This window comes from Anolis sagrei, chromosome 7 (assembly GCF_037176765.1).
Source record: "Anolis sagrei isolate rAnoSag1 chromosome 7, rAnoSag1.mat, whole genome shotgun sequence".
Taxonomy (NCBI): domain Eukaryota; kingdom Metazoa; phylum Chordata; class Lepidosauria; order Squamata; family Dactyloidae; genus Anolis; species Anolis sagrei.
The window spans coordinates 7,249,611-7,271,419 of NC_090027.1; the positions used below are offsets into that span (position 1 = coordinate 7,249,611).

At 42.3% G+C, this 21,809-nt stretch overlaps 1 protein-coding gene across 1 annotated transcript in view; it reads right to left on the bottom strand.

Moving 5' to 3' along the window:
- Window positions 1-21,458, bottom strand: part of ADRA1A (adrenoceptor alpha 1A) — a 72,599-nt gene extending 51,141 nt beyond the window's left edge. The window contains 2 exon segments of the mRNA XM_060787261.2: window positions 7,833-9,514; window positions 21,038-21,458. Of these exon segments, the coding sequence (XP_060643244.2) occupies window positions 7,833-8,721 (889 nt within the window). The 5' untranslated portion in view covers window positions 8,722-9,514; window positions 21,038-21,458.
- Between the last annotated feature and the right edge of the window lie 351 nt (window positions 21,459-21,809).

Consider the following 21,809-nt stretch of genomic DNA (forward strand, 5'->3'; position numbering starts at 1 on the left):
CCTAACAGATTTATATATATAGATGTATGTTTACATTTGAATGAAGACTGATTGGATAAAGGATTCCATGCAGCTGAAATTAAGTGAGACGATAAGCCTGAGATTCTGGATCTGTCAAAGCCAGTTGAGTTAATACTAAAACAAGTATATATGTATCAACCGCACCTCCGGTTAGTATTCATCCAACAATATGACTGCAATGACACTTGCAAACGGTTTGACAACGTTGTTAGAATGGACAACTCTGTGGCACCTTAATCTAGATCAGTGTTTCTCAACCTGGGGTTTGAGATTCCTGGAGGAGTCATGAGCGGGTGTCTGAGGGGTCACCAAAGACAATCAGTAAAAAAAGTATTTTCTATTGGTCATGGCGATTCTGTGTGGGATGTTTGGCCCAATTCTATTATTTGTGGGGTTCAAAATGCTCTTTGATTGTGGGTGAACAATAAATCCCAGCAACTACAACTCCCAAATGTCAAGGTCTATTTTCCCTAACTCCACCAGTGTTCACATTTGGGCATATTGAGTATTCATGCCAAGTTTGCTCCCGATCTAGCATTGTTTGACTCCATAGTGCTCTCTGGATGTAGTTGAACTACAACTCCAAAACTCAAGGTCAATGCCCACCAAACCCTTCCAGTATTTTCTGTTTGTCATGGGAGTTCTGTGTGGGAAGTTTGGTTCAATTCCGTCGTTGATGGAGTTCAGAATACTCTTTGATTGTAAGTGAACTATAAATCCCAGCAACTACAACTCCCAAATGACAAAATCAATCCCTCCCCCAACCCCACCAGTATTCAAACTTGGGCATATCAGGTTTTTATGCCAAATTTGGTCCAGTGAATGAGAATACATCCTGCATATCAGATATTTACATTACGATTCATAATAAAAGCAAAATTACAGTTGTGAAGTAGCAACAAAAATAATGTTATGGTTGGGGGTCACCACAACATGAGGAACTGTATTGAGGGATTGCAGCATTAGGAAGGTTGAGAAACACCGATCTAGATCAATTTTCCTCCTTTCCACTGCTGGTATCATTCAGACTTGGACTTGGAGCTTGATGTGAAAATCCACCCAAGTTTTGTATTTTCCTCACTTTTGTACAATTGTGCAACTCATTCTACAGATGTTTCAAAAGTAATTTTTTTGTACACATGGCTTTTTCCCAACATGCATGATGAGAATCAGAAATGTAAATATTTCATCAGCAAGATATATTCAATTTCATTAGATGGTGAGATACAAATTGGACCGTCTCTTATGAAATGCAAACAAAATGGATTTCTCACCCTTTCCTAGACAGAGCTGTCAAGAAAATACAATTCTCCCCTGCCTTCGGGGAAAATCTATGCACTTCAATAAAAGTAGCTAGGCTGCAAAACTGGTTGAAGTCAGCTATATCTGTGCTTTTTAAAAACTCAATTTTACTATACAACTAGGGTTGGGTGGTTTCGTTTGTTAATTTCGTAATTCGTTATTAATTTGTATTTAAATTAGCTTACGATCCAATATTGAGCCATGCAGGAGTTTTTCAATTTATTTCGTAATTGTTTCGTAATTTTTTTGTAATTGTTTTGTAATTGTTTCATAATTTGTTTCGTAATTATTTCCGTATATCTGGTGCAAGTTTTATAGTTGTTGTTTATTTTATCACACCAACAATCAACAACAGAGGGAGAGGGAAGCTTCAGAAGTTCCCCCTGTCCCATTTGGAGGGTTTTTTAGCATATTGCGCAATCGCGTCCGCCATTAACGAATCGATTCGTAATTGTTTCGAAATTGTTTCGTAATTGTTTCATAATTTTACAAAATTTCGTATATTTCAAACTTTTTTAAAGAAAATTTTCGGAATTCTTTTAAAAAACGAAACGCAAAAAAACCCCTAAAAACGAATTGAGTTTAGAAACAATTTTTTCCGTGGTTACCCAGCCCTATATGCAACGTATAAAGTTCTCTCTTGGTTTCTATCTGGAATACCTGTAGAGAAATGAACTTCCTTGGGAATTTCAATAGAAATCTTCAATTGATAGCATATTGTTAGAGCATATGTGTTGGATTCAAAGTTAGGATGCTTCAAGCAGATAGTCCACTCAAAATATTGTGCAACTCTTTCATTGTTCCAGCTTTAACAAATATGGTGTGAAAACAAAGAAGGAGTATATGTTTAAGGCCATCTTTATCCACATGAGGCTGAACAATCTATATAAATAAAAATGTAATGTTCGTTTGTGGGATTAACAGAACTCAAAACCATGGGGGCAATTGACACCAAATTTGGACACTATGTCCCTAACAACCCAATGTATGTCCTTCACTCAAAAAAAAAAAACAATGAAAACAAAAAGCAGAAAGGACTTCTAAACTGCATGTCCACAAAGGGGAAACTACATGTCCACAAAGAGACCCATGGCCACGCCCCCTCCTCGTGGGGAAACAGCCGGCCATTAAAGCCAGGCGTGTGTGTACAGCCACACACACACACACACACACACAAGCGAGAGTGGAGTGGAGGTGGAGGCTTGCCGCATGGAGCCCCTTCTCTTTCCCTGCTATGTCAATAGGGCGGTCTCTTCCTCCTCCTTTCCCTGTTGGAAGAGGAAGGGGTGGATGAGTGGCAGTGGCAGCAGCGGAGCCCTCAGGAAAGGAAGAAGGGGAGGAGGAGGAGGAGGAGGAGGAGGCGAGGAAGGTCGACGGTGCTTGAGTGAAGGACCTTCCTTCTCTCCCTAACTCCCTTCCTTTCTTTCCTCCCTTTCCTTCCTCTCTCCCTTTCTTTCCTTTTCTTCCTTCCTTCTCCTTCCTTTCCTTCTTTCCCTCCTTCCTTCTTCTTTTCCTCCCTTTCCTTCTTTTCCTCCCTCCCTCCCTCCCTTTTCTCCTTCCTTCCCTTACTTCATTTCCTTCCACATCATTTCCTTTCCTCCTTCCTTCCTTCCTTCCTTCCTTCTTCCTTTCCTTCTTTCTACGTAAGATATAAATACAATATTGAATTGAAGGGACAGTCAAGAAGTAACGAGAGAAGGAGGGAAAGAGGGAAGGAATGAAGGAGGGAAAAGGGGAAGGAAGGAAGGAGAGAAGGAGGGAGGGAAAGAAGAAAGAAAGTTAGAGAAGTGAGGAAGGAGAGAAGGAAATAAAAAAGTGAAAGGAAAAAGAGAGGGAAGGAAGGAGAGAAGGAACAAAAGATAAGTAAGTAAGTAAGGAAGGAAGGAAGGAAGGAAGGAGAGAGAGAAGGAAGGATAATAAAATCCTAGAGTTGGAAGAGACCTCATGGGCCATCCAGTCCAACCCCCTGCCAAGAAGCAGGAATATTGCATTCAAAGCACCCCTGACAGATGGCCATCCAGCCTCTGTTTAAAAGCTTCCAAAGAAGGAGCCTCCACCACACTCCGGGGCAGAGAGTTCCACTGCTGAACGGCTCTCACAGTCAGGATGTAACCAAAGAGCAAAGAAAGGGAGGAAAGAAACAGGTAGAGATGGAAGAAAGAAGAGTAATAGGGAAAGAAAAAGAAGAAAGGAAGGAAAGAGGGAAGGAAAGAGAGAAAGAGGGAGGGAAGGTTGGCCACAGCAACGCGTGGCAGGTACAGCTAGTCTATATAAATAAAAATGTAATGTTCATTTGTGGGATTAACATAACTCAAAAACCACTGGGTGAACTGACAACAAATTCACCCAGTGAATTGACAACAAGACACCTACTAACCCAAGGAGTGACCATCACTCAAAAAATGATTTTGCCATTTTGGAGTTATAGTTGCTGGGATTTATAGTTCACCTACAATCAAAGAGCAATCTGAACTCCACCAATTATGAAATTGAACCAAACTTGGGTCACAGAACTCCCATGACCAACAGAAAATAGTAAGTTTGGTGGGCATTGACCTTGAGTTTGGGAGTTGGAGTTCACCTCTGTCTAGAGAGCACTGTGGACTCAAACAATGATAGATCTGGACCAAACTTTGTGTAATACATAAGTGAAGCTTTTGGGATCAGAATTCAACTGTTTTCATTCTGTTCACGACACATATAACTTTCTTTCCCCCAATTCTTCCTTCGAAAAAGATAGTCCTCCTTAAGTATCCTTCCTGTACATCAGTCCTACAATCCCAAAATCCCCAAAGATGCAGTTAACAAATTCATAAACAAGAAGAGTAGAACAGAAGGAAGGAAATTGATTGATGTTCTAAATTAATTGAGCCTGACTGCATGTGAATAGCCTCGTAACACCAGCTTTGGCATTGGTATTTCCCAAAATAATACTTCAATATTTCAAGGCTGTTTAATTCCTTTCTTTCCCTTCATCCCAACGTACTGACTTGGCTTACTTGGCCACAACGACCAAAGGATTTAACTTGTTGGCAATGGCAGTGCTCTATTGGGCTTCAACTAGAACTAATCTAATATCCAGGATTTGTAAATAATCTTTCATTCAAAATATTCCCTAAATAGGAGAAAAAAAGGACTACCTATTCTTGGACAACAATTAGTGTTGTACAAATCTGCACATTATGCTGAATGGAATATAGTTAACATGTTTTAACCCATTGCCCCCAGGTGTACAATGGGTTAAACCCTTGTGCCAGCAGGACTGAAGACTGACAGGTCGGAGGTTTGAATCTAGGGAGAGTGTGGATGAGCTCCCTCTGTCAGCTCCAGCTCCCCATGCGGGGGCATGAGAGCAGCCTTCCACAAGGATGGTAAAACATCAAAACATCTGTGCATTATGCAGAATGGAATATAGTTAACATGCTTTAACCCATTGCCCCCAGTTGTGCAATGGGTGAAACCCTTGTGCTGTTAGGACTGAAGACTGACAGGTCGGAGGTTCGAATCTAGGGAGAGCGTAGATGAGCTCCCTCTGTAAGCTCCAGCTCCCTATGCGGGGATGTGAGAGCAGCCTTCCACAAGAATGGTAAAACATCAAAACAGCTACACATTATGCAGAATGGAATATAGTTAACATGTTTTAACCCATTGCCCACAGTTGTGCAATTGGTGAAACTCTTGTGCTGTTAGGACTGAAGACTGACAGGTTGGAGGTTTGAATCTAGGGAGAGCGTGGATGAGCTCCCTCTGTAAGCTCCAGCTCCCCATGTGGGGACATGAGAGCAGCCTTCCACAAGGATAGTAAAACATCAAAACATCTGCGCATTATGCAGAATGGAATATAGTTAACATGTTTTAACCCATTGTCCCCAGTTGTGCAATGGGTGAAACCTCTGTGCCAGCAGGACTGAAGACCGACAGGTCAGAGGTTCGAATCGGGGGACAGCACGGATGAGCTCCCTCTGTCAGCTCCAGCTCCCCATGCGGGGGCATGAGAGCAGCCTTCCACAAGGATGGTAAAATATCAAAACATCTGCGCATTATGCAGGCCAACGGGTTGTAGGTTCGAATCCAGGGAGAGTATGGATGAGCTCCCTCTGTCAGCTCCAGCTCTCCATGCGGGAACATGAGAGCAGCCTCCCACAAGCATGGTAAAACATCAAAACATCTGGGCATCCCCTGGGTAACATCCTTGCAGACAGCCAACTCTCTCACACCAGTTTGCAGTTTCTCAAGTCATTCCTGACACACACAAAAAATATGCTGAAACTATGATTTCAAAACAAGAAAAAATGGGAGGGAAGGAAAGTAAGAGACCATGGTCTTTGCTGACCCCCAAATCAAAATTCAAAATAGTTTGGTATGATTTTCTGTGAAAAGAAACATAACGAGGACTCTGTGCCTGTGTCTTGTTTGGTTGGTTGCTGCAGTTATATCACTACATCAGTCTGGGATTCTTCAGAAAGACTACCAATTGCATTTTTACATTCAAAGCTGCGTCCTAGATATTTGAATTTTAAGCCACTCGAAAGGTATCACTCTTCAAACAAACTCCCTATTACGGACTGATTTTGAGCAATCAACAATACAATGGCCTCTCCAATTTTTGCATCTCATTCAAGAGATGACATCATGGTTGAATTTTCTTTATGTCTGAAAGTGTTTCAAAAACTAACTTGTGGCACAATCTTGTAACTTGTGGCGCACAAATACATGCAAACAAAGTATACTGATATGAACCTAACCTGTGTCGGCTGAACTGCTGACCTGAAGGTTAGAGGTTCGAATCTGTGAAATGGGGTGAGCTCCCGTCTGTCAGCTCCAGCTTCCCATGCAGGGAATGAATGAAGTCTTCCACAGGATGGTAAAACATCCTGGCATCCCCTGGGCAATGTCCCTGAAGATGGCCAATTCTCTCACACCAGAAGCAACTTGCAGTTTCTCAAGTCGCTTCTGACATGATGAAAAAGTATCTGCCAGGGTTCCAGGAATCCCCATGGGTACCAAAATCTATGGATACTCAGGTCCTATTATATAACTCTAGAGAGACTTATTTTGCATAGAATTACAGAAAAAATAGGCCCATGTCTGATCCCACAGCAAGCTGGCTACAGAAAAGGCAAAAGCTGCACATCGCAAGTGCTGAACCTGACTCAGCACATAGAAGATGGCTTTGAAAGGCAGCAGATCACAGGAACTGTCTAGGATACCGTAAACCACCACCTCCTCCTGAGAAAAATGTATAATCTCACAAAGGACGACCACCTCACTCGCCTCATAGGAAACCTGCTACAAAACAGGAGCTTTTTTGTTGAGTTCCAGCACCAGAGAAGCAGATGGCGGAAACAGAAGAACGGACTGCCTCAGGGGAGTGTGCTTGCTCCATCCATGTTCAACATCTACACAAATGACCAGCCACTGCCAGAAGGGAGAGATTCATCTATGCTGATGATCGTGCCATCACTGCTCAAGCAGGGAGCTTTGAGATGGTAGAACAGAAGCTCTCCAAAGCTCTTACTGCGTATTACAGGGAAAAACCAGCGGATTCCTAATCTAAAACACAGACATCTCAAGAACAGACAAGCATCCCGAGCTCTGAGGATCACTTGGGAAGGCCACTGAAGCATTGCAGCGCACCCAAATACCTGGGAGTCACTCTGAACCGTGCTCTTACCTACAAGCATGTGGACAATTTCAACAGAAAGGAGGAGACCATGAAAATGAACAAAATCTGGCTACCAGTATTAAAAAACTCTAAAATTACAACAGCACAACAGCAGAGAGGAAACAACCAGGCACATCTTAACACCTCTCAACAGAACATTTTCCCAGGCGCAGCCAGGCCTTCAAATGCTAATGAAGGTGGTCAGCTGAAACATTCACACCTAGCTTCAGCAGAGAGCTCTTGGCCCCACCCCAGCCATTCCACAGATATATAAACCCATTGTCCTAATTCCAACAGACCTCACTACCTCTGAGGATGCTTGCCATAGATGCAGGCGAAACGTCAGGAGAAATGCCTCTAGAACATGGCCCTATAGCCCGAAAAAACCTACAAGAACCTAATGATTCCAGCTGTGAAAGCCTTCGACAATACATTCCATTTTCCGTTCTTGAGTTCGGAGTAGAGCAACTATTTTGGGAGACAGTGGTTGGGCATAGATGCAGGCAAAACGTCAGGAGAAATGCCTCTAGAACATGGCCATATAGCCCGAAAAAACCTACAAGAACCTGGAAAATGGAATGTTGGTGGACAGGAAAATAGATTTTTTTAAGATGGGCTCAAAGCCAACCTTAAAATTTGTGGCACTCCAAGTGGCCAGATACTGGTCAAAGGGCATTTAATCAACTACCAAGTTTGCAAAATTTGTGGGGTTTTTAATCTGTTTGTTTGTTTGTTTTGTTTGAAATGTAATACAATGCTATGGTTGCTGATGACACGATAAATAAATATAACCTAGTCCACCCAATGTCACTCTCCCCAGAACCATTGAATTTCTTGTACTTACCGATAGGCATGATTAAAAAGAAAGGAAGCCAGCACAGGATGAAGCATCCCACAACGATTCCCAAGCTCTTCGCGGCTTTCTTTTCCCTGGAGAACTTCAGCAGCCTCGTGGAAAAATGGGATTTGTGCTTGGTGCTGGGGGTAGATCCAGTGGTTTCGGTCACATTTTTGCAATGGATACGAAGGGTAACTTCTTCTGAATGGGACTTCTCGGTCTTCAGGCCACAAGAAAGTCCTTTGCTTTCCCTTCTGGCCACCACGTACACCCGGCAGTACATCACCAGTATGATGATCAAAGGGAGGTAGAAAGATCCAAAAGCAGAGAATAGCACATAACCAGGATCTGTGTTGATTTGACAGATTTTCTCATCTTCTGGAGCTGGTTGTTTCCAACCAAAGAGGGGACCTATAGATATAACGAGTGACAACACCCAAATGCACAGCAAAGCTAGGAGACCCCTCTTCTCAGTCACTATGGACGGATACCTTAGCGGATAGCTCACCCCAATGTATCGGTCTATAGAGATGACACAAAGGCTCATGATGGAAGCAGTGCAGCAAAGAACGTCAACAGCTGCCCAGATGTTACAGAAGATCCTCCCAAAAATCCAGTAGCCAAATATCTCAAAAATAGCAGAAAAGGGGAGGACAGTGGAAGTCAAGAGAAGGTCGGCCACCGCCAAATTGATAATGTAGTAGTGGGTTACGCTTTGCAAGTGTTTGTGGCAGGCGACGGAAAGGATCACCAAGATGTTGCCCAGGACCCCAAAAATGATGAGACCCCCAAAGATCACGCCTAGCAATATGGCCTTCAAAACGTTGACTTCCTCCACAGTCTGGGTGCAGTTGACGCAGGCAGGGACGGAGATGTTTTCAACATTCAAGCTCATTATCAACGCTGGTTAATGTTCATCCAATGTATCTGCGATTTACTCGGCTCTTTCTTTGAAAGAGTCCAGAGCAAATATTGGATATTTGTGAAAAAATGTATTTCCACATTGTTGATGAACACAAAATATGGATCTGGTTTCATGCAAGCTGACCAAGGAATGAAACCCTATACTTATTTGAAAAGTTACTTTTCTCCCATGACATCGACTGTAATTAGGTACATATGTATTTTTGGTCAAATCAACAATAAAAGTGCATTTTAAAAAACTCTCTTTGGAATGCTTTCTTTGGTGTTCTCCATACCTTGCTAGATGCTTAATGACAATAATATTAAGTAATGAGACCAAGATCTTGTTCCTTGTTTCTGAGGTGCGTCTGTATGTGCATCCACATTCAATATATGTGCATGTGTTGCTGCTCCTAAGCAAGACAATACTTTTGGAGTCACACAAAGAGTCTCAGACTCTGAAATCGAGCAATGTGTGCTTCTCTGATTGGAAAAATGGAGCGCAACTGGTATCAACACATTCTTGGCTCCCATGTTTTTGATATCCTTTCCATATTGTTTATATATATATTCAAAAGTGGGACAACAGATGGTCACAAAAATGTTCCTTTTTTGGTTTGCTCTTTCCCATGTCAGATCTTCCGAGGCAAAGCGAAATGGCAGAAGGTGTAATAGTTTCAGCGTTCGTTCACATCCCTTTTGCTCAGGATCAAATGTTGGTCATCACCTCAAAGCAGAAAGGTTCTTCTATCTCTATGCTCTTCTTTGGACAAGTCAGCTACTTCCTAAATAAGACAAAAATGGGGAAAAAATGATGTAAATCACAGCTTGCAAAGGCATTGCAGCTTGCAACCCTATACGGCAGTGATTCTCAACCTGGGGGTCGGGACCCCTGGAGAGGTCGCGAGGGGATGTCAGAGGAGTCACCAAAACCATCACAGACAGTATTTTCTGTTGGTCATGGGAGTTCTGTGTGGGAAGTTTGGCCTAATTCTATCATTGGTGGGCTTCAGAATGTTCTTTGGTTGTAGGTGAACTATAAATCCCAGCAACTACAACTCCCAAATGTCAAGGTCTATTTTCCCCCAAACTCCACCAGTGTTCACATTTGGGCATATTGAGTATTCATGTCAAGTTTGGTCCAGATTTACCATTGTTTGAGTCCACAGTACTCTCTGGATGTAGGTGAACTACAACTCCCAAACTCAAGGTCAATACCCACTAAACCCTTCCAGTATTTTCTGTTGGTCCTGGGAGTTCTGTGTGGGAAGTTTGGTTCGATTCCATCCTTGGTGCAGTTCAGAATGCTCTTTGATTGTAGGTGAACTATAAATCCAAGGAACTACAACTCCCAAATGACAAAATCAATCCTCCCATCCTAACCCCACCAGTATTCAAATTTGGGCATATTGGGTATTTGTGCCAAATTTGGTCCAGTGAATGAGAATACATCCAGCATATCAGATATTTACATAACAATTCATAACAGCAGCAAAATCACAATTATGAAGTAGCAATGAAAATAATTTAATGGTTGGGGGTCAGCACAACATGAGGAACTGTATTAAGGGGCCACGGCATTATGAGGGTTGAGAACCACTGCTATACGGTTCCGGCCCAGAGTATCTGTCCGAACGCATCTCCCTCTAAGTCCCACCTCGGAGATTAAAATCTTCTGGGGGGGACCCTGCTCTCGGCCCCACCTCTATCACAAGTGAGACTGGCGGGGACGAGGAGCAGGGCCTTCTCGGTGGTGGCCCCTCACCTGTGGAATTCACTCCCCGGGGAAATTAGGTCATCGACATTCCTCTTTTCCTTTGGAAGGAAACTAAAAACGTGGATTTGGGACCAGGCGTTTGGGTAATCTGGCAGATAAATGAGGACAACGACAAATGATAAGAATGGACAATATGGAATGAATTTATGGATTCTGAGCTGGCGAACGTTGAGCATGAGATTGATTTTATTGACTGTGGTATATAATTGGTTGTTTTTAACTGTTATAATTGTTTAATTGCTATTTATATATGTTTATCTGTATTATTGTGTAGGCATCGAATTGTGCCTTTTGTATGCTGCCCTGAGTCCCCCCTCGGGGGTTGAGAAGGGCGGGGTAGAAGCACGCGAAATAATAAATAAATAAATATATTTTAAAATCTAGGGACAAAAACGTGGTTTATTTATTTATTTATTTATTTAGAGCATTTCTACCCCGCCTTTCTCAACCCCCAAGGGGGACTCAGGGCGGCTTACAACCGGCACAATTCTATTTATTTATTTATTTATTTATTTATTTATTTACTTCATTTGTATACCGCTATTCTCAGCCCTTAGGCGACTCATAGCGGTTAACAACAGTCAAGCAAAGCAAAACAAAGCAAAGCAATCAAAGCAAAAATTCAATGCGGCATCAACAAATAGTTTTCTAAGATCTACAGAGACACTCGCTGGAACACCTCAGCAAGCGAGAGTCCAAAAGTGGCATGCTGAAACCCAGAACCTCAACCAATGGCTGAGAGACTCCCCCCTGGGCACACAGAAGACTGGGCAACTTGGAAGGCGCTGAACAGACTGCGCTCTGGCACCACGAGATGCAGAGCCAACCTTCAGAAATGGGGCTACAAAGTGGAATCCACGACATGCGAGTGCGGAGAAGAGCAAACTACTGACCACCTGCTGCAATGCACCCTGAGCCCTGCCACATGCACAATGGAGGACCTTCTTGCGGCAACACCAGAGGGACTCCAAGGGGCCAGATACTGGTCAAAGGACATTTAATCAACTACCAAACTCGCAAATTTTGTATTTTGTCTGTCTGTTTCTTTTGTTCTGTTATAAATGTAATACAATTGACTGGTTGCCCTGACACGACAAATAAATAGCCCGAAAAAAACCTATAACATCCCAAACACCCTGTTGTTGTTGTTGTTGTTGTTGTTGTTGTTGCCAATGGGATTTTGTCCTGCATCAAGAGGAGCCTAGTGTCTAGATCCAGGGAAGTCATGCTCCCCATGCTCTATTCCGCTTTGGTTAGACCACACCTGGAATATTGTGTCCAATTCTGGGCACCACAATTCAAGAGAGATATTGACAAGCTGGAATGTGTCCAGAAGAGGGCGACTAACATGATCAAGGGTCTGGAGAACAAGCCCTATGAGGAGCGGCTTAAGGAGCTGGGCATGTTTAGCCTGAAGAAGAGAAGGCTGAGAGGAGATATGATAGCCATGTATAAATATGTGAGAAGTCACAGGGAGGAGGGAGCAAGCTTGTTTTCTGCTTCCCTGGAGACTAGGACGCGGAACAATGGCTGCAAACTACAAGGAAGGAGATTCCATCTAAACATGAAGAAGAACTTCCTGACTGTGAGAGCCATTCATCAGTGGAACTCTCTGCCCTGGAGTGTGGTGGAAGCTCCTTCTTTGGAAGCTTTTAAACAAAGGCTGGATGGCCATCGGTCAGGGGTGATTTGAATGCAATATTCCTGCTTCTTGGCAGAATGGGGTTGGACTGGATGGCCCATGAGGTCTCTTCCGTTCAGCAGTGGAACTCTCTGCCCCGGAGTGTGGTGGAGGCTCCTTCTTTTGAAGCTTTTAAACAGAGGCTGGATGGCCATCTGTCAGGGGTGATTTGAATGCAATATTCCTGCTTCTTGGCAGAATGGGGTTGGACTGGATGATGGCCCATGAGGCCTCTTCCAACTCTTTGATTCTATGATTCTATCTGCAACTAGCAGATAAAACAATGACAATGTCATGTTTCAGACTTGACCAAATCTCTTTGTTTTGGTTTTAATCACAATCGGAGGTTTCTTTCCCCCAACAAGAGACCAAAATTAAGCTCCGAAAACTATTCTCCAGCTGCTGATTATGAGGGATTTCGGCATTTCTGAGAAACATTAGAGCTTTGCATAGAAACGTTCCACATCCATGGTGCCTCTTGCATTTTCATCCCACCATTTACAATTTGATCCTACACATTTGTGGGTGGAAACCGAGGACAATATATGCCGGCGATGAAGTGGACACGTTTGATTTTCTAATCCTTCGAGGTGCGTTAAGATATTCTTATCCATTCTTTCCCTGCATGAAATCTAATCAAAATTTCCTCAGGAAAATGGGTTCGCGGGTTTGAATTCAAAATCAATCAGATTCAGGCTGCAATGTTTAGACAGAAAGAAATCCATTGAACTCAGCAAGTCTTAATTATCAGGATGTGGAATTGCTCTGTTAAACCTTAATTTATCCTATTTTTGTTCAGTGGGGTGAGAACAGGCAAAAGGAAAACAACAAGAGGAAAAAAAAGGATAAAAGAGAGTACAATGTGTTGCCGAAGGCTTTCAGGATCACTGGGTTGCTGTGAGTTTTCTGGACTGTATGGCTATGTTTCAGAAGCATTCTCTTCTGACATTTTGCCCACAACTATGACAGGCATCCTTAGAGGTTGAGAGGTCTGTTGGAAACTAGGTTTATATAATAATAATAATAATAATAATAATAATAATAGTAATAATAATAGTAAAACTTTATTTATACCCCGCCACCATCTCCACAAGGGACTCGGAGCAGCTTACATGAGGCCAAGCCCAACAACACATCAATAAAACAAGAAAGCAATAAACAAAAACAATAGAATCATAGAATCAAAGAGTTGGAAGAGACCTCATGGGCCATCCAGTCCAACCCCATTCTGCCAAGAAGCAGGAATATTGCATTCAAATCACCCCTGACAGATGGCCATCCAGCCTCTGCTTACAAGCTTCCAAAGAAGGAGCCTCCACCACACTCCGGGGCAGAGAGTTCCACTGCTGAACGGCTCTCACAGTCAGGAAGTTCTTCCTCATGTTCAGATGGAATCTCCTCTCTTGTAGTTTGAAGCCATTGTTCCGTTCCATCCTAGTCTCCAAGGAAGCAGAAAACAAGCTTGCTCCCTCCTCCCTGTGGCTTCCTCTCACATATTTATACATGGCTATCATATCTCCTCTCAGCCTTCTCTTCTTCAGGCTAAACATGCCCAGTTCCCTAAGCCGCTCCTCATAGGGCTTGTTCTCCAGACCCTTGATCATTTGAGTCACCCTCCTCTGGACAGATTCCAGCTTGTCAATATCTCTCTTGAATTGTGGTGCCCAGAATTGGACACAATATTCCAGGTGTGGTCTAACCAAAGCAGAATAGAGGGGTAGCATTATTTCCTTAGATCTAGACACTATGCTCCTATTGATGCAGGCCAAAATCCCATTGGCTTTTTTTGCCGCCACATCACAATTAATATAGATAGTAAAGGTAGTCCCCTGACATTAAGTCCAGTCATGTCTGACTCTGGGGTGTGGTGCTCATCTCCATTTCTAAGCTGAAGAGCCGGTGTTGTCCGTAGACACCTCCAAGGTCATGTGGCCAGCATGACTACATGGAGCGCCGTTACCTTCCCGCCGGAGCGGTACCTATGGATCTACTCACATTTGCATGTTTTCGAACTGCTAGGTTGGCAGAAGCTAGGGCTGACAGCGGAAGCTCACGCCGCTCCGCGGATTCGAACCTGTGACCTTTCGATCAACAAGCTCAGCAGCTCAGTGCTTTAACCCACTGCACCACCAGGGGCTCCCTTCAATTAATATAGATCACATAAAATAATAATAATAATAATAATAATAATAATAATAATAATCTTTATTTATACCCCGCCACCATCTCCCCAAGGGACTTGGAGCGGCTTACATGAGGCCAAGCCCAACAACACATCAATAAAACAAGAAAGCAATAAACAAAAACAATACAATTAATATAGATCACATATAATAATAATACTACTAATAATAATACTTTATTTATACCCCACCACCATCTCTTCAAGGGACTCGGAGCGGCTCATATGAGGCCAAGCCCAACAACACATCAATAAAACAAGAAAGCAATAAACAAAAAATACAATTAATATAGATCACATAAAATAATACTAATAATACTAATAATATTAATAATAATAGTAATAGTAATAATAATAATAATCTTTATTTATACCCTGCCACCATCTCCACAAGGAACTCAGAGTGGCTTACATGAGGCCAAGCCCAACAACACATCAATAAAACAAGAAAGCAATAAACAAAACAATACAATTAATATAGATCACTAATAATAATAATAATAATAATAATACTTTATTTATACCCCGCCACCATCTTGTCAAGGGACTCGGAGCGGCTTACATGAGGCCAAGCCCAACAACACATCAATAAAACAAGAAAGCAATAAACAAAACAATACAATTAATATAGATCACTAATAATAATAATAATAATAATAATACTTTATTTATACCCCGCCACCAGCTTGTCAAGGGACTCGGAGCGGCTTACATGAGGCCAAGCCCAACAACACATCAATAAAACAGAAAAAAGCAATAAACAAAACAATGCAATGCAATACAAATTAATATAAATCACATATAACAATAACACAGGAGGATTTTTAATTAAATGTAATAATTTAAAATTTTAAAATTTTTATATATCAGTGGAATGATGTCCAGGGTGGGAGAAAGAACTCTTGTCTGTTTAAAGCAAGTCTGAATGTTGTAATTAACCAGCTTGATTATCATTGAATAGCCTTGCAGGTTCAAAGCCTGGCTGCTTCCTGCCTGGGGGTTATCCTTTGTTGGGATGTGTTAGCTGGCCCTGATTGTTTCATAGGGACCATCAAACACAGCATTGACCAAACATGAATCAAGGAATAGGAAAGGCACTGCCGACTAATTTAACCAGAGAAATCAGCCATAGCAGAGCACCCGATGAACCAACCTGGATGCAGCATATTATTTGAGAACACAGAAATACTCCGACAACCACCATGTCAGACTGCACAGAAAAGTCACTGAAATACACAAACATGTGAGCAATTTCAACAGAAAGGAGGAAACCATGAAAATGAACAACATCCAGCCACCAGTATTAAAAAAACTCTAAAATCAAGGCAGTAAACAAAGAACAAGACTCAGAAAACAGGGGAATTCCAGAGCAGAAACAGTCAGAGCCAGCTAACACCGGTTTAATCTGTTTAATTAATTGATACATGTTTGAATTGCTTATATGGGTTGTTGTAGGTTTTTTCGGGCTATATGGCTATGTTCTAGGGGCATTCTCTCCTGACGTTTCGCCTGCATCTATGCCAAGCATCCTCAGAGGTAGTGAGGTCTGTTGGAACTAGGCAAAAGGGTTTATATATCTTTGGAAAGACCAGGGTGCGACAAAGGACTCTTGTCTGCTGGAGCTAGGTGTGAATCTTTCAACTGACCACCTTGATTAGCATTTGATAGCCTGGCAGTGCCTGGAGCAATCTTTTGTTGAGAGGTGATTAGATGTCCCTGATTGTTTCCCCTCTGCTGTTTTGCTGTTTTAATTTTAGAGGTTTTTTTTAATACTGGTAGCCAGATTTTGTTCATTTTCATGGTTTCCTCCTTTCTGTTGAAACATTCTGCTTATATGTTTTGACTGTTTATATTTTGATGACTTGTGTTTATTGTTTACCTGCGTGGCATTGAATTTTGCCGGGTTTGTAAGCCACCTTGAGTCCCCTCTGGGGTAGAGAAAGATGGGGTAGAAATGAAGCAAATAAATAAATAAATAAATAAAAATAGCACTTCCCAACAAAAGATTCCCCCAGGCAGGAAGCAGCCAGGCTGTGTCACTGCAAGGCTATTCAATGCTAGTCAAGCTGTGACATTGACACTTGCCTAAAGCAAAAAAGAGTTATTTCTCCCACCCTGGATATCATTCCGCAGATATATAAACCCTACTTCCCTAGTTTCCAACAGACCTCGCAACCTCTGAGGATGCCTGCCATAGGTGTGGATGAAACATCAGGAGAGAATGCTTCTGGAACATGGCCATACAGCCCGGAAAACTCACAGCAACCCAAAGAGAGTAGAGGTTGAATTTCTCTAATCCAAAATGCTTGGAACCAGAAGAGTTCAGAATTCTTTTTAAAAGTTTTGGGAGCATTTTTATTTCCATACTAGCTGTACCTACCACGCATTGCTGTGACCAACCTTCCCTCTTTCTCTTCTTCTTTCCCTCCTTCCTTCACTCCCTCTTTCCTTCCTTCCTTCCTTCCTTCCTTCCTTCCTTCCTTCCTTCTCTTCTTCCTTCCTTCTCTGTCTCTTTCCTTCCTTCCCCCTTTTTCTTTCTCTTTCCTTCTTTCTTTCCCTCCCTCTTTCTCTACATCTTCCCTCCTTCCTTCACTCCCTCTTTCCTTCCTTCTTTCCCTTTTTTCTTTCCTTCTCTTCTTCCTTCCTTCTCTAACTTTCCTTCCTTCCCCCTTTTTCTTTCCCTCCCTCTTTCTCTCCTTTCTTTCCTCTCTCTTTGCTTCCATATTTCCTTCTCCCTTTCCTTCTTTCTTTCCCTCTCTCTTTCTCTACATCTTCCCTCCTCCCTTCTCTCCCTCTTTCCTTTTTTCTTTCCTTCTCTTCTTCCTTCCTTCTCTAACTTTCCTTCCTTCCCCCTTTTTCTTTCCCTCCCTCTTTCTCTCCTTTCTTCCTTCTCTACCTCTTTTCTTCCTTCTCTCTTTGCTTCCATATTTCCTTCTCCCTTTCCTTCTTTCTTTCCCTCCCTCTTTCTCTATATCTTCCCTCCTCTCCCTCTTTCCTTTTTTCTTTCCTTCTCTTCTTCCTTCCTTCTCTAACTTTCCTTCCCCCATTTTCTATCTCTCCCTCTTTCTCTCCTTTCTTCCTTCTCTACCTCTTTTCTTCCTTCTCTCTTTGCTTCCATATTTCCTTCTCCCTTTCCTTCTTTCTTTCCCTCCTTCTCTTTTCTTTCTTTCTTTCTTTCTTTCTTTTCCTCCCCTTTCCTCCTTCTTTCTTCCTTTTTTCTGTATTGTCATGTAGCTTTTCGTCATTTAGCATTTTGGGGCTTTTAAAGTCTCTTCTGTTGTGTTCTTCAGTGTTTTTTTATGAATGAAGGACATACATTGGGTTGTTAGTTGTCTTGTCTCCAAATTTGGTGTCAATTCATCCAGTGGTTTTTGAGTTTCGTTAATCCCACAAATGAACATTACATCTATATATATATATAAATGCTCTGTGCGTAATGAGTACCTTAAAAACAAAAAAAACCTACTGGGCCAAATGACCCCAAATTTGGCAACAAAACTCCTCACAATCCAAGGAATGACAATCACTGAAAAAAACCCCACAAAAAAACGTTTAAATTCAAAATATTACTATATTAAATAGACTCATAGAATAGAGTTAGAAGGGACTCTACCATAGTATTGCGGGAGAACAGACAGGAAGGAAGGAGAGAAGAATGGGAGGGAGGGAAAAAAGGAAGGAATGTAGGAGGGAAAGGGGGAAGGAAGGAAGGAAGGAAGGAAGGAAGGAAGGAAGGAAAGGGAAGGAAGGGAGAAAAGGAAGGAAGGAAAGAGGTACTGAAGAAAGGAAGAAGAGAAAGTAGAAAGGAAAGAAAAAGGGGAAGAAAGGCAGGAAAGAGGTAAAGAAGGAAGGAAAGAGAAAAGGAAATAAAAATGAAAGAAGGAAGGAAACAGGGAGGGAAGAAAGGAGACAAAGGAAGAAGTAGAGAAAGGGAGAGGGAAGGAAGGAAAGAAAGAAAGAGAGAAGGAAGGATGAAACCAAAAAGCAAAAGAAGGAAAAAAAGAGGTACCGAAGGAAGGAAGAAGAGAAAGTAGAAAGGAAAGAAAAAGGGGAAGAAAGGCAGGAAAGAGGTAAAGAAGGAAGGAAAGAGAAAAGGAAATAAAAATGAAAGAAAGAAGGAAACAGGGAGGGAAGAAAGGAGACAAAGGAAGAAGTAGAGAAAGGGAGAGGGAAGGAAGGAAAGAAAGAAAGAGAGAAGGAAGGATGAAACCAAAAAGCAAAAGAAGGAAAAAAAGAGGTACCGGAGGAAGGAAGAAGAGAAAGTAGAAAGGAAAGAAAAAGGGGAAGAAAGGCAGGAAAGAGGTAAAGAAGGAAGGAAAGAGAAAAGGAAATAAAAATGAAAGAAGGAAGGAAACAGGGAGGGAAGAAGTAGAGAAAGGGAGAGGGAAGGAAAGAAAGAAAGAGAGAAGGAAGGATGAAACCAAAAAGCAAAAGAAGGAATGAAACAAAGAGGTAGAGAAGGAAGAAAGGAGAGAAAGGGGAAGACAAAGGGGGGAAGGAATAGGTAGGTACCGCTCTTTCATAATAGTCCAGATATCTATCTCTACTTTGAAAATTCTTACGATAGGCCACAGCAACTCGTGGCAGGGCACAGCTAGTTTATTTATATATGTAAGAAATAAGATTGGAGCTCCCGATGAGCAACCACTGAGCTGCTAAACTTGTTGACTGAAAAGTCACAAGTTTGAATCCAGGGAGCAGCGTAAGCTTCTGCTGTCAGCTCCAGCTTCTAGCCCCCCGGTGGCGCAGTGGGTTAAACCCCTGTCCCGGCAGGACTGAAGACCGACAGGTTGCAGGTTCAAATCTGGGGAGAGGGGGATGAGCTCCCTCTATCAGCTCCAGCTCCTCATGCGGGGACATGAGAGAAGCCTCCCACAAGGATGATAAAAACATCAAATCATCTGGGCATCCCCTGGGCAACATCCCTGCAGATGGCCAATTCCCTCACACCAGAAGCGACTTGCAGTTTCTCAAGTCGTTCCTGACATGACAAAAAAAAAATAAAAAAGCTCCAGCTTCTGCCAACCTAGCAGTTCAAAAACACGCAAACGTGAGTAGATCAATAGGTACCGTTCCGACGGGAACGTAACGGCACTCCATTTAGTCATGCCAGCCATATGACCTTGGAGGTGTCTATGGACAACGCTGGTTCTTCGGCTTAGAAATGGAGATGAGCACCACATCCCAGAGTCGGACACGACTGGACTTAATGTCAGAGGGGAAACTTTACCTTTACCTAAGAAATAAGATATCCAAGTGTGAACACAAAACTCTACTACATTTAGGAAATTGTATACAATATTCCGAATGAAAGTTTTGTGTACACAAAGGGACCACTGCATGGAAGGTTTGGGATATTTGGGGGTTTGTAGTAAGGGATTTGTGATAGATGTTCAGTCTGCTATGAGTGAGACAGAGTAGACTTCATCTGCCTGGAAGAATTCCCAGGAAAGGGGATATCAAGCACATGGGGAAAACTACCTTTACCTAAGAAATAAGATATCCAAGTGTGGACACAAAACTCTACTACATTTAGGAAATTGTATACAATATTTCGAAAATCGTTCTGTGCGTGAATGAAAGTTTTGTGTACATAAAGGGACCACTATATGGAAAGTCTGGGATATTTTGGGGTTTGTAGTAAGGGATTTGTGATAGATGTTCAGTCTGCTATGAGTGAGACAGGGGAGACTTCATCTGCCTGGAAGAATTCCCAGGAAAGGGAATATCAAGCACATGGGGAAAACTACCTTTACCTAAGAAATAAGATATCCAAGTGTAGACACAAAAATCTACTACATTTCGGAAATTGTATACAATATTCCGAATGAAAGTTTTGTGTACACATAGGGACCACTGCATGGAAAGTTTGGGATATTTTGGGGTTTGTAGTAAGGGATTTGTGATAGATGTTCAGTCTGCTATGAGTGAGACAGGGAAGACTTCATCTGCCTGGAAGAATTCCCAGGAAATGGGATATCAAGCACATGGGGAAAACTACCTTTACCTAAGAAATAAGATATCCAAGTGTGGACACAAAACTCTACTACATTTAGGAAATTGTATATAGTTTTGTGTACACAAAGGGACCACTATATGGAAGGTTTGGGATATTTGGGGGTTTGTAGTAAGGGGTTTGTGATAGATGTTCAATCTGCTATGAGTGAGACAGGGAAGACTTCATCTGCCTGGAAGAATTCCCAGGAAAGGGGATATCAAGCACATGGGGAAAACTACCTTTACCTAAGAAATAAGATGTCCAAATGTGGACACAAAACTCTACTACATTTAGGAAATTGTGTACACAAAACTATATACAATTTCCTAAATGTAGTAGAGTTTTGTGTCCACATTTGGGGGACCACTATATGGAAGGTTTGGGATATTTGGGGGTTTGTAGTAAGGGATTTTCAATCTGCTATGAGTGAGACAGGGGAGACTTCATCTGCCAGGAAAGGGAATATCAATTGCATTAGGAATGAAAAACCTTACAAATCCATCCCCAAACATTGCTTTTTCTTCTCCTTTCTGTTCCATACTCCTCTGAACCAGGAAAGGCTGGAAAGCATGCAAAACACAACCCCCCAAAGGATGGAAAAAGGGAGACGAGGAAAGGAAGAAAGGCAGAAGATGGGAACGCGTAAATACTAGTGTCCAATCCTACTTACTCCAGAGATGGAAAGGCTGCGGACCTCCTGTTGCCAAACGAATGCATCTGCATGGCTTGCTGATCTGCTCTGCTCGCTGGAATACTCTTAATACCAGAAGAAGGGAAGGGGAAAAAAAGAAAAAAGAGGATTAATCTGCCCCAGCCCTGCTTGTTTGCTCTCCCTCCTTTCAGGGAGTATGGGATGACTCACAATATTCTGTCCCAATGGCTGAGAGGGACTGTTTGCCAGCTTGGTGGCACTACCCTCCTTCCCTTCCTCGGAGGAATATTATTATTATTCCCGTTTATTCGGCTGTCAACTTCGACTGAGCTGGGAGTAAATGCAGCTGGCAGGCGCTTCAGTGTTACCGTAATGCTCCCTACGCTTACCGTATTAACGCTGAAAGAGGGGCACAAGTGACAGCTGTCTGCTCTGCATTGCTTCCTTGTGACTTTTCTGCTTCTCATTAATGAAGTTGGAAACCAATTGAACTGCTATGGTTCAAAGCTATGGGATTAAAGGAGCTGCAGTTCTTTTTGGCAGAGAAGGCCGCAGAGGTTGAAAAACTACAACTTCTAAGATTCTAGAGCATTGAGCCTTAGGAGTTAAAGTGGATTCAAACTGCATTAAATCTACAGTGTGGATAACCCAGGCATGGGCAAACTTCAGCCCTCCCAGTATTTTGGATTTCTGCTCACACAATTCCTGACAGCTGGTAGTTAAAGTGGATTCAAACTGCATTAAATCTACAGTGAGGATAACCCAGGCATGGGCAAACTTCAGCCCTCCC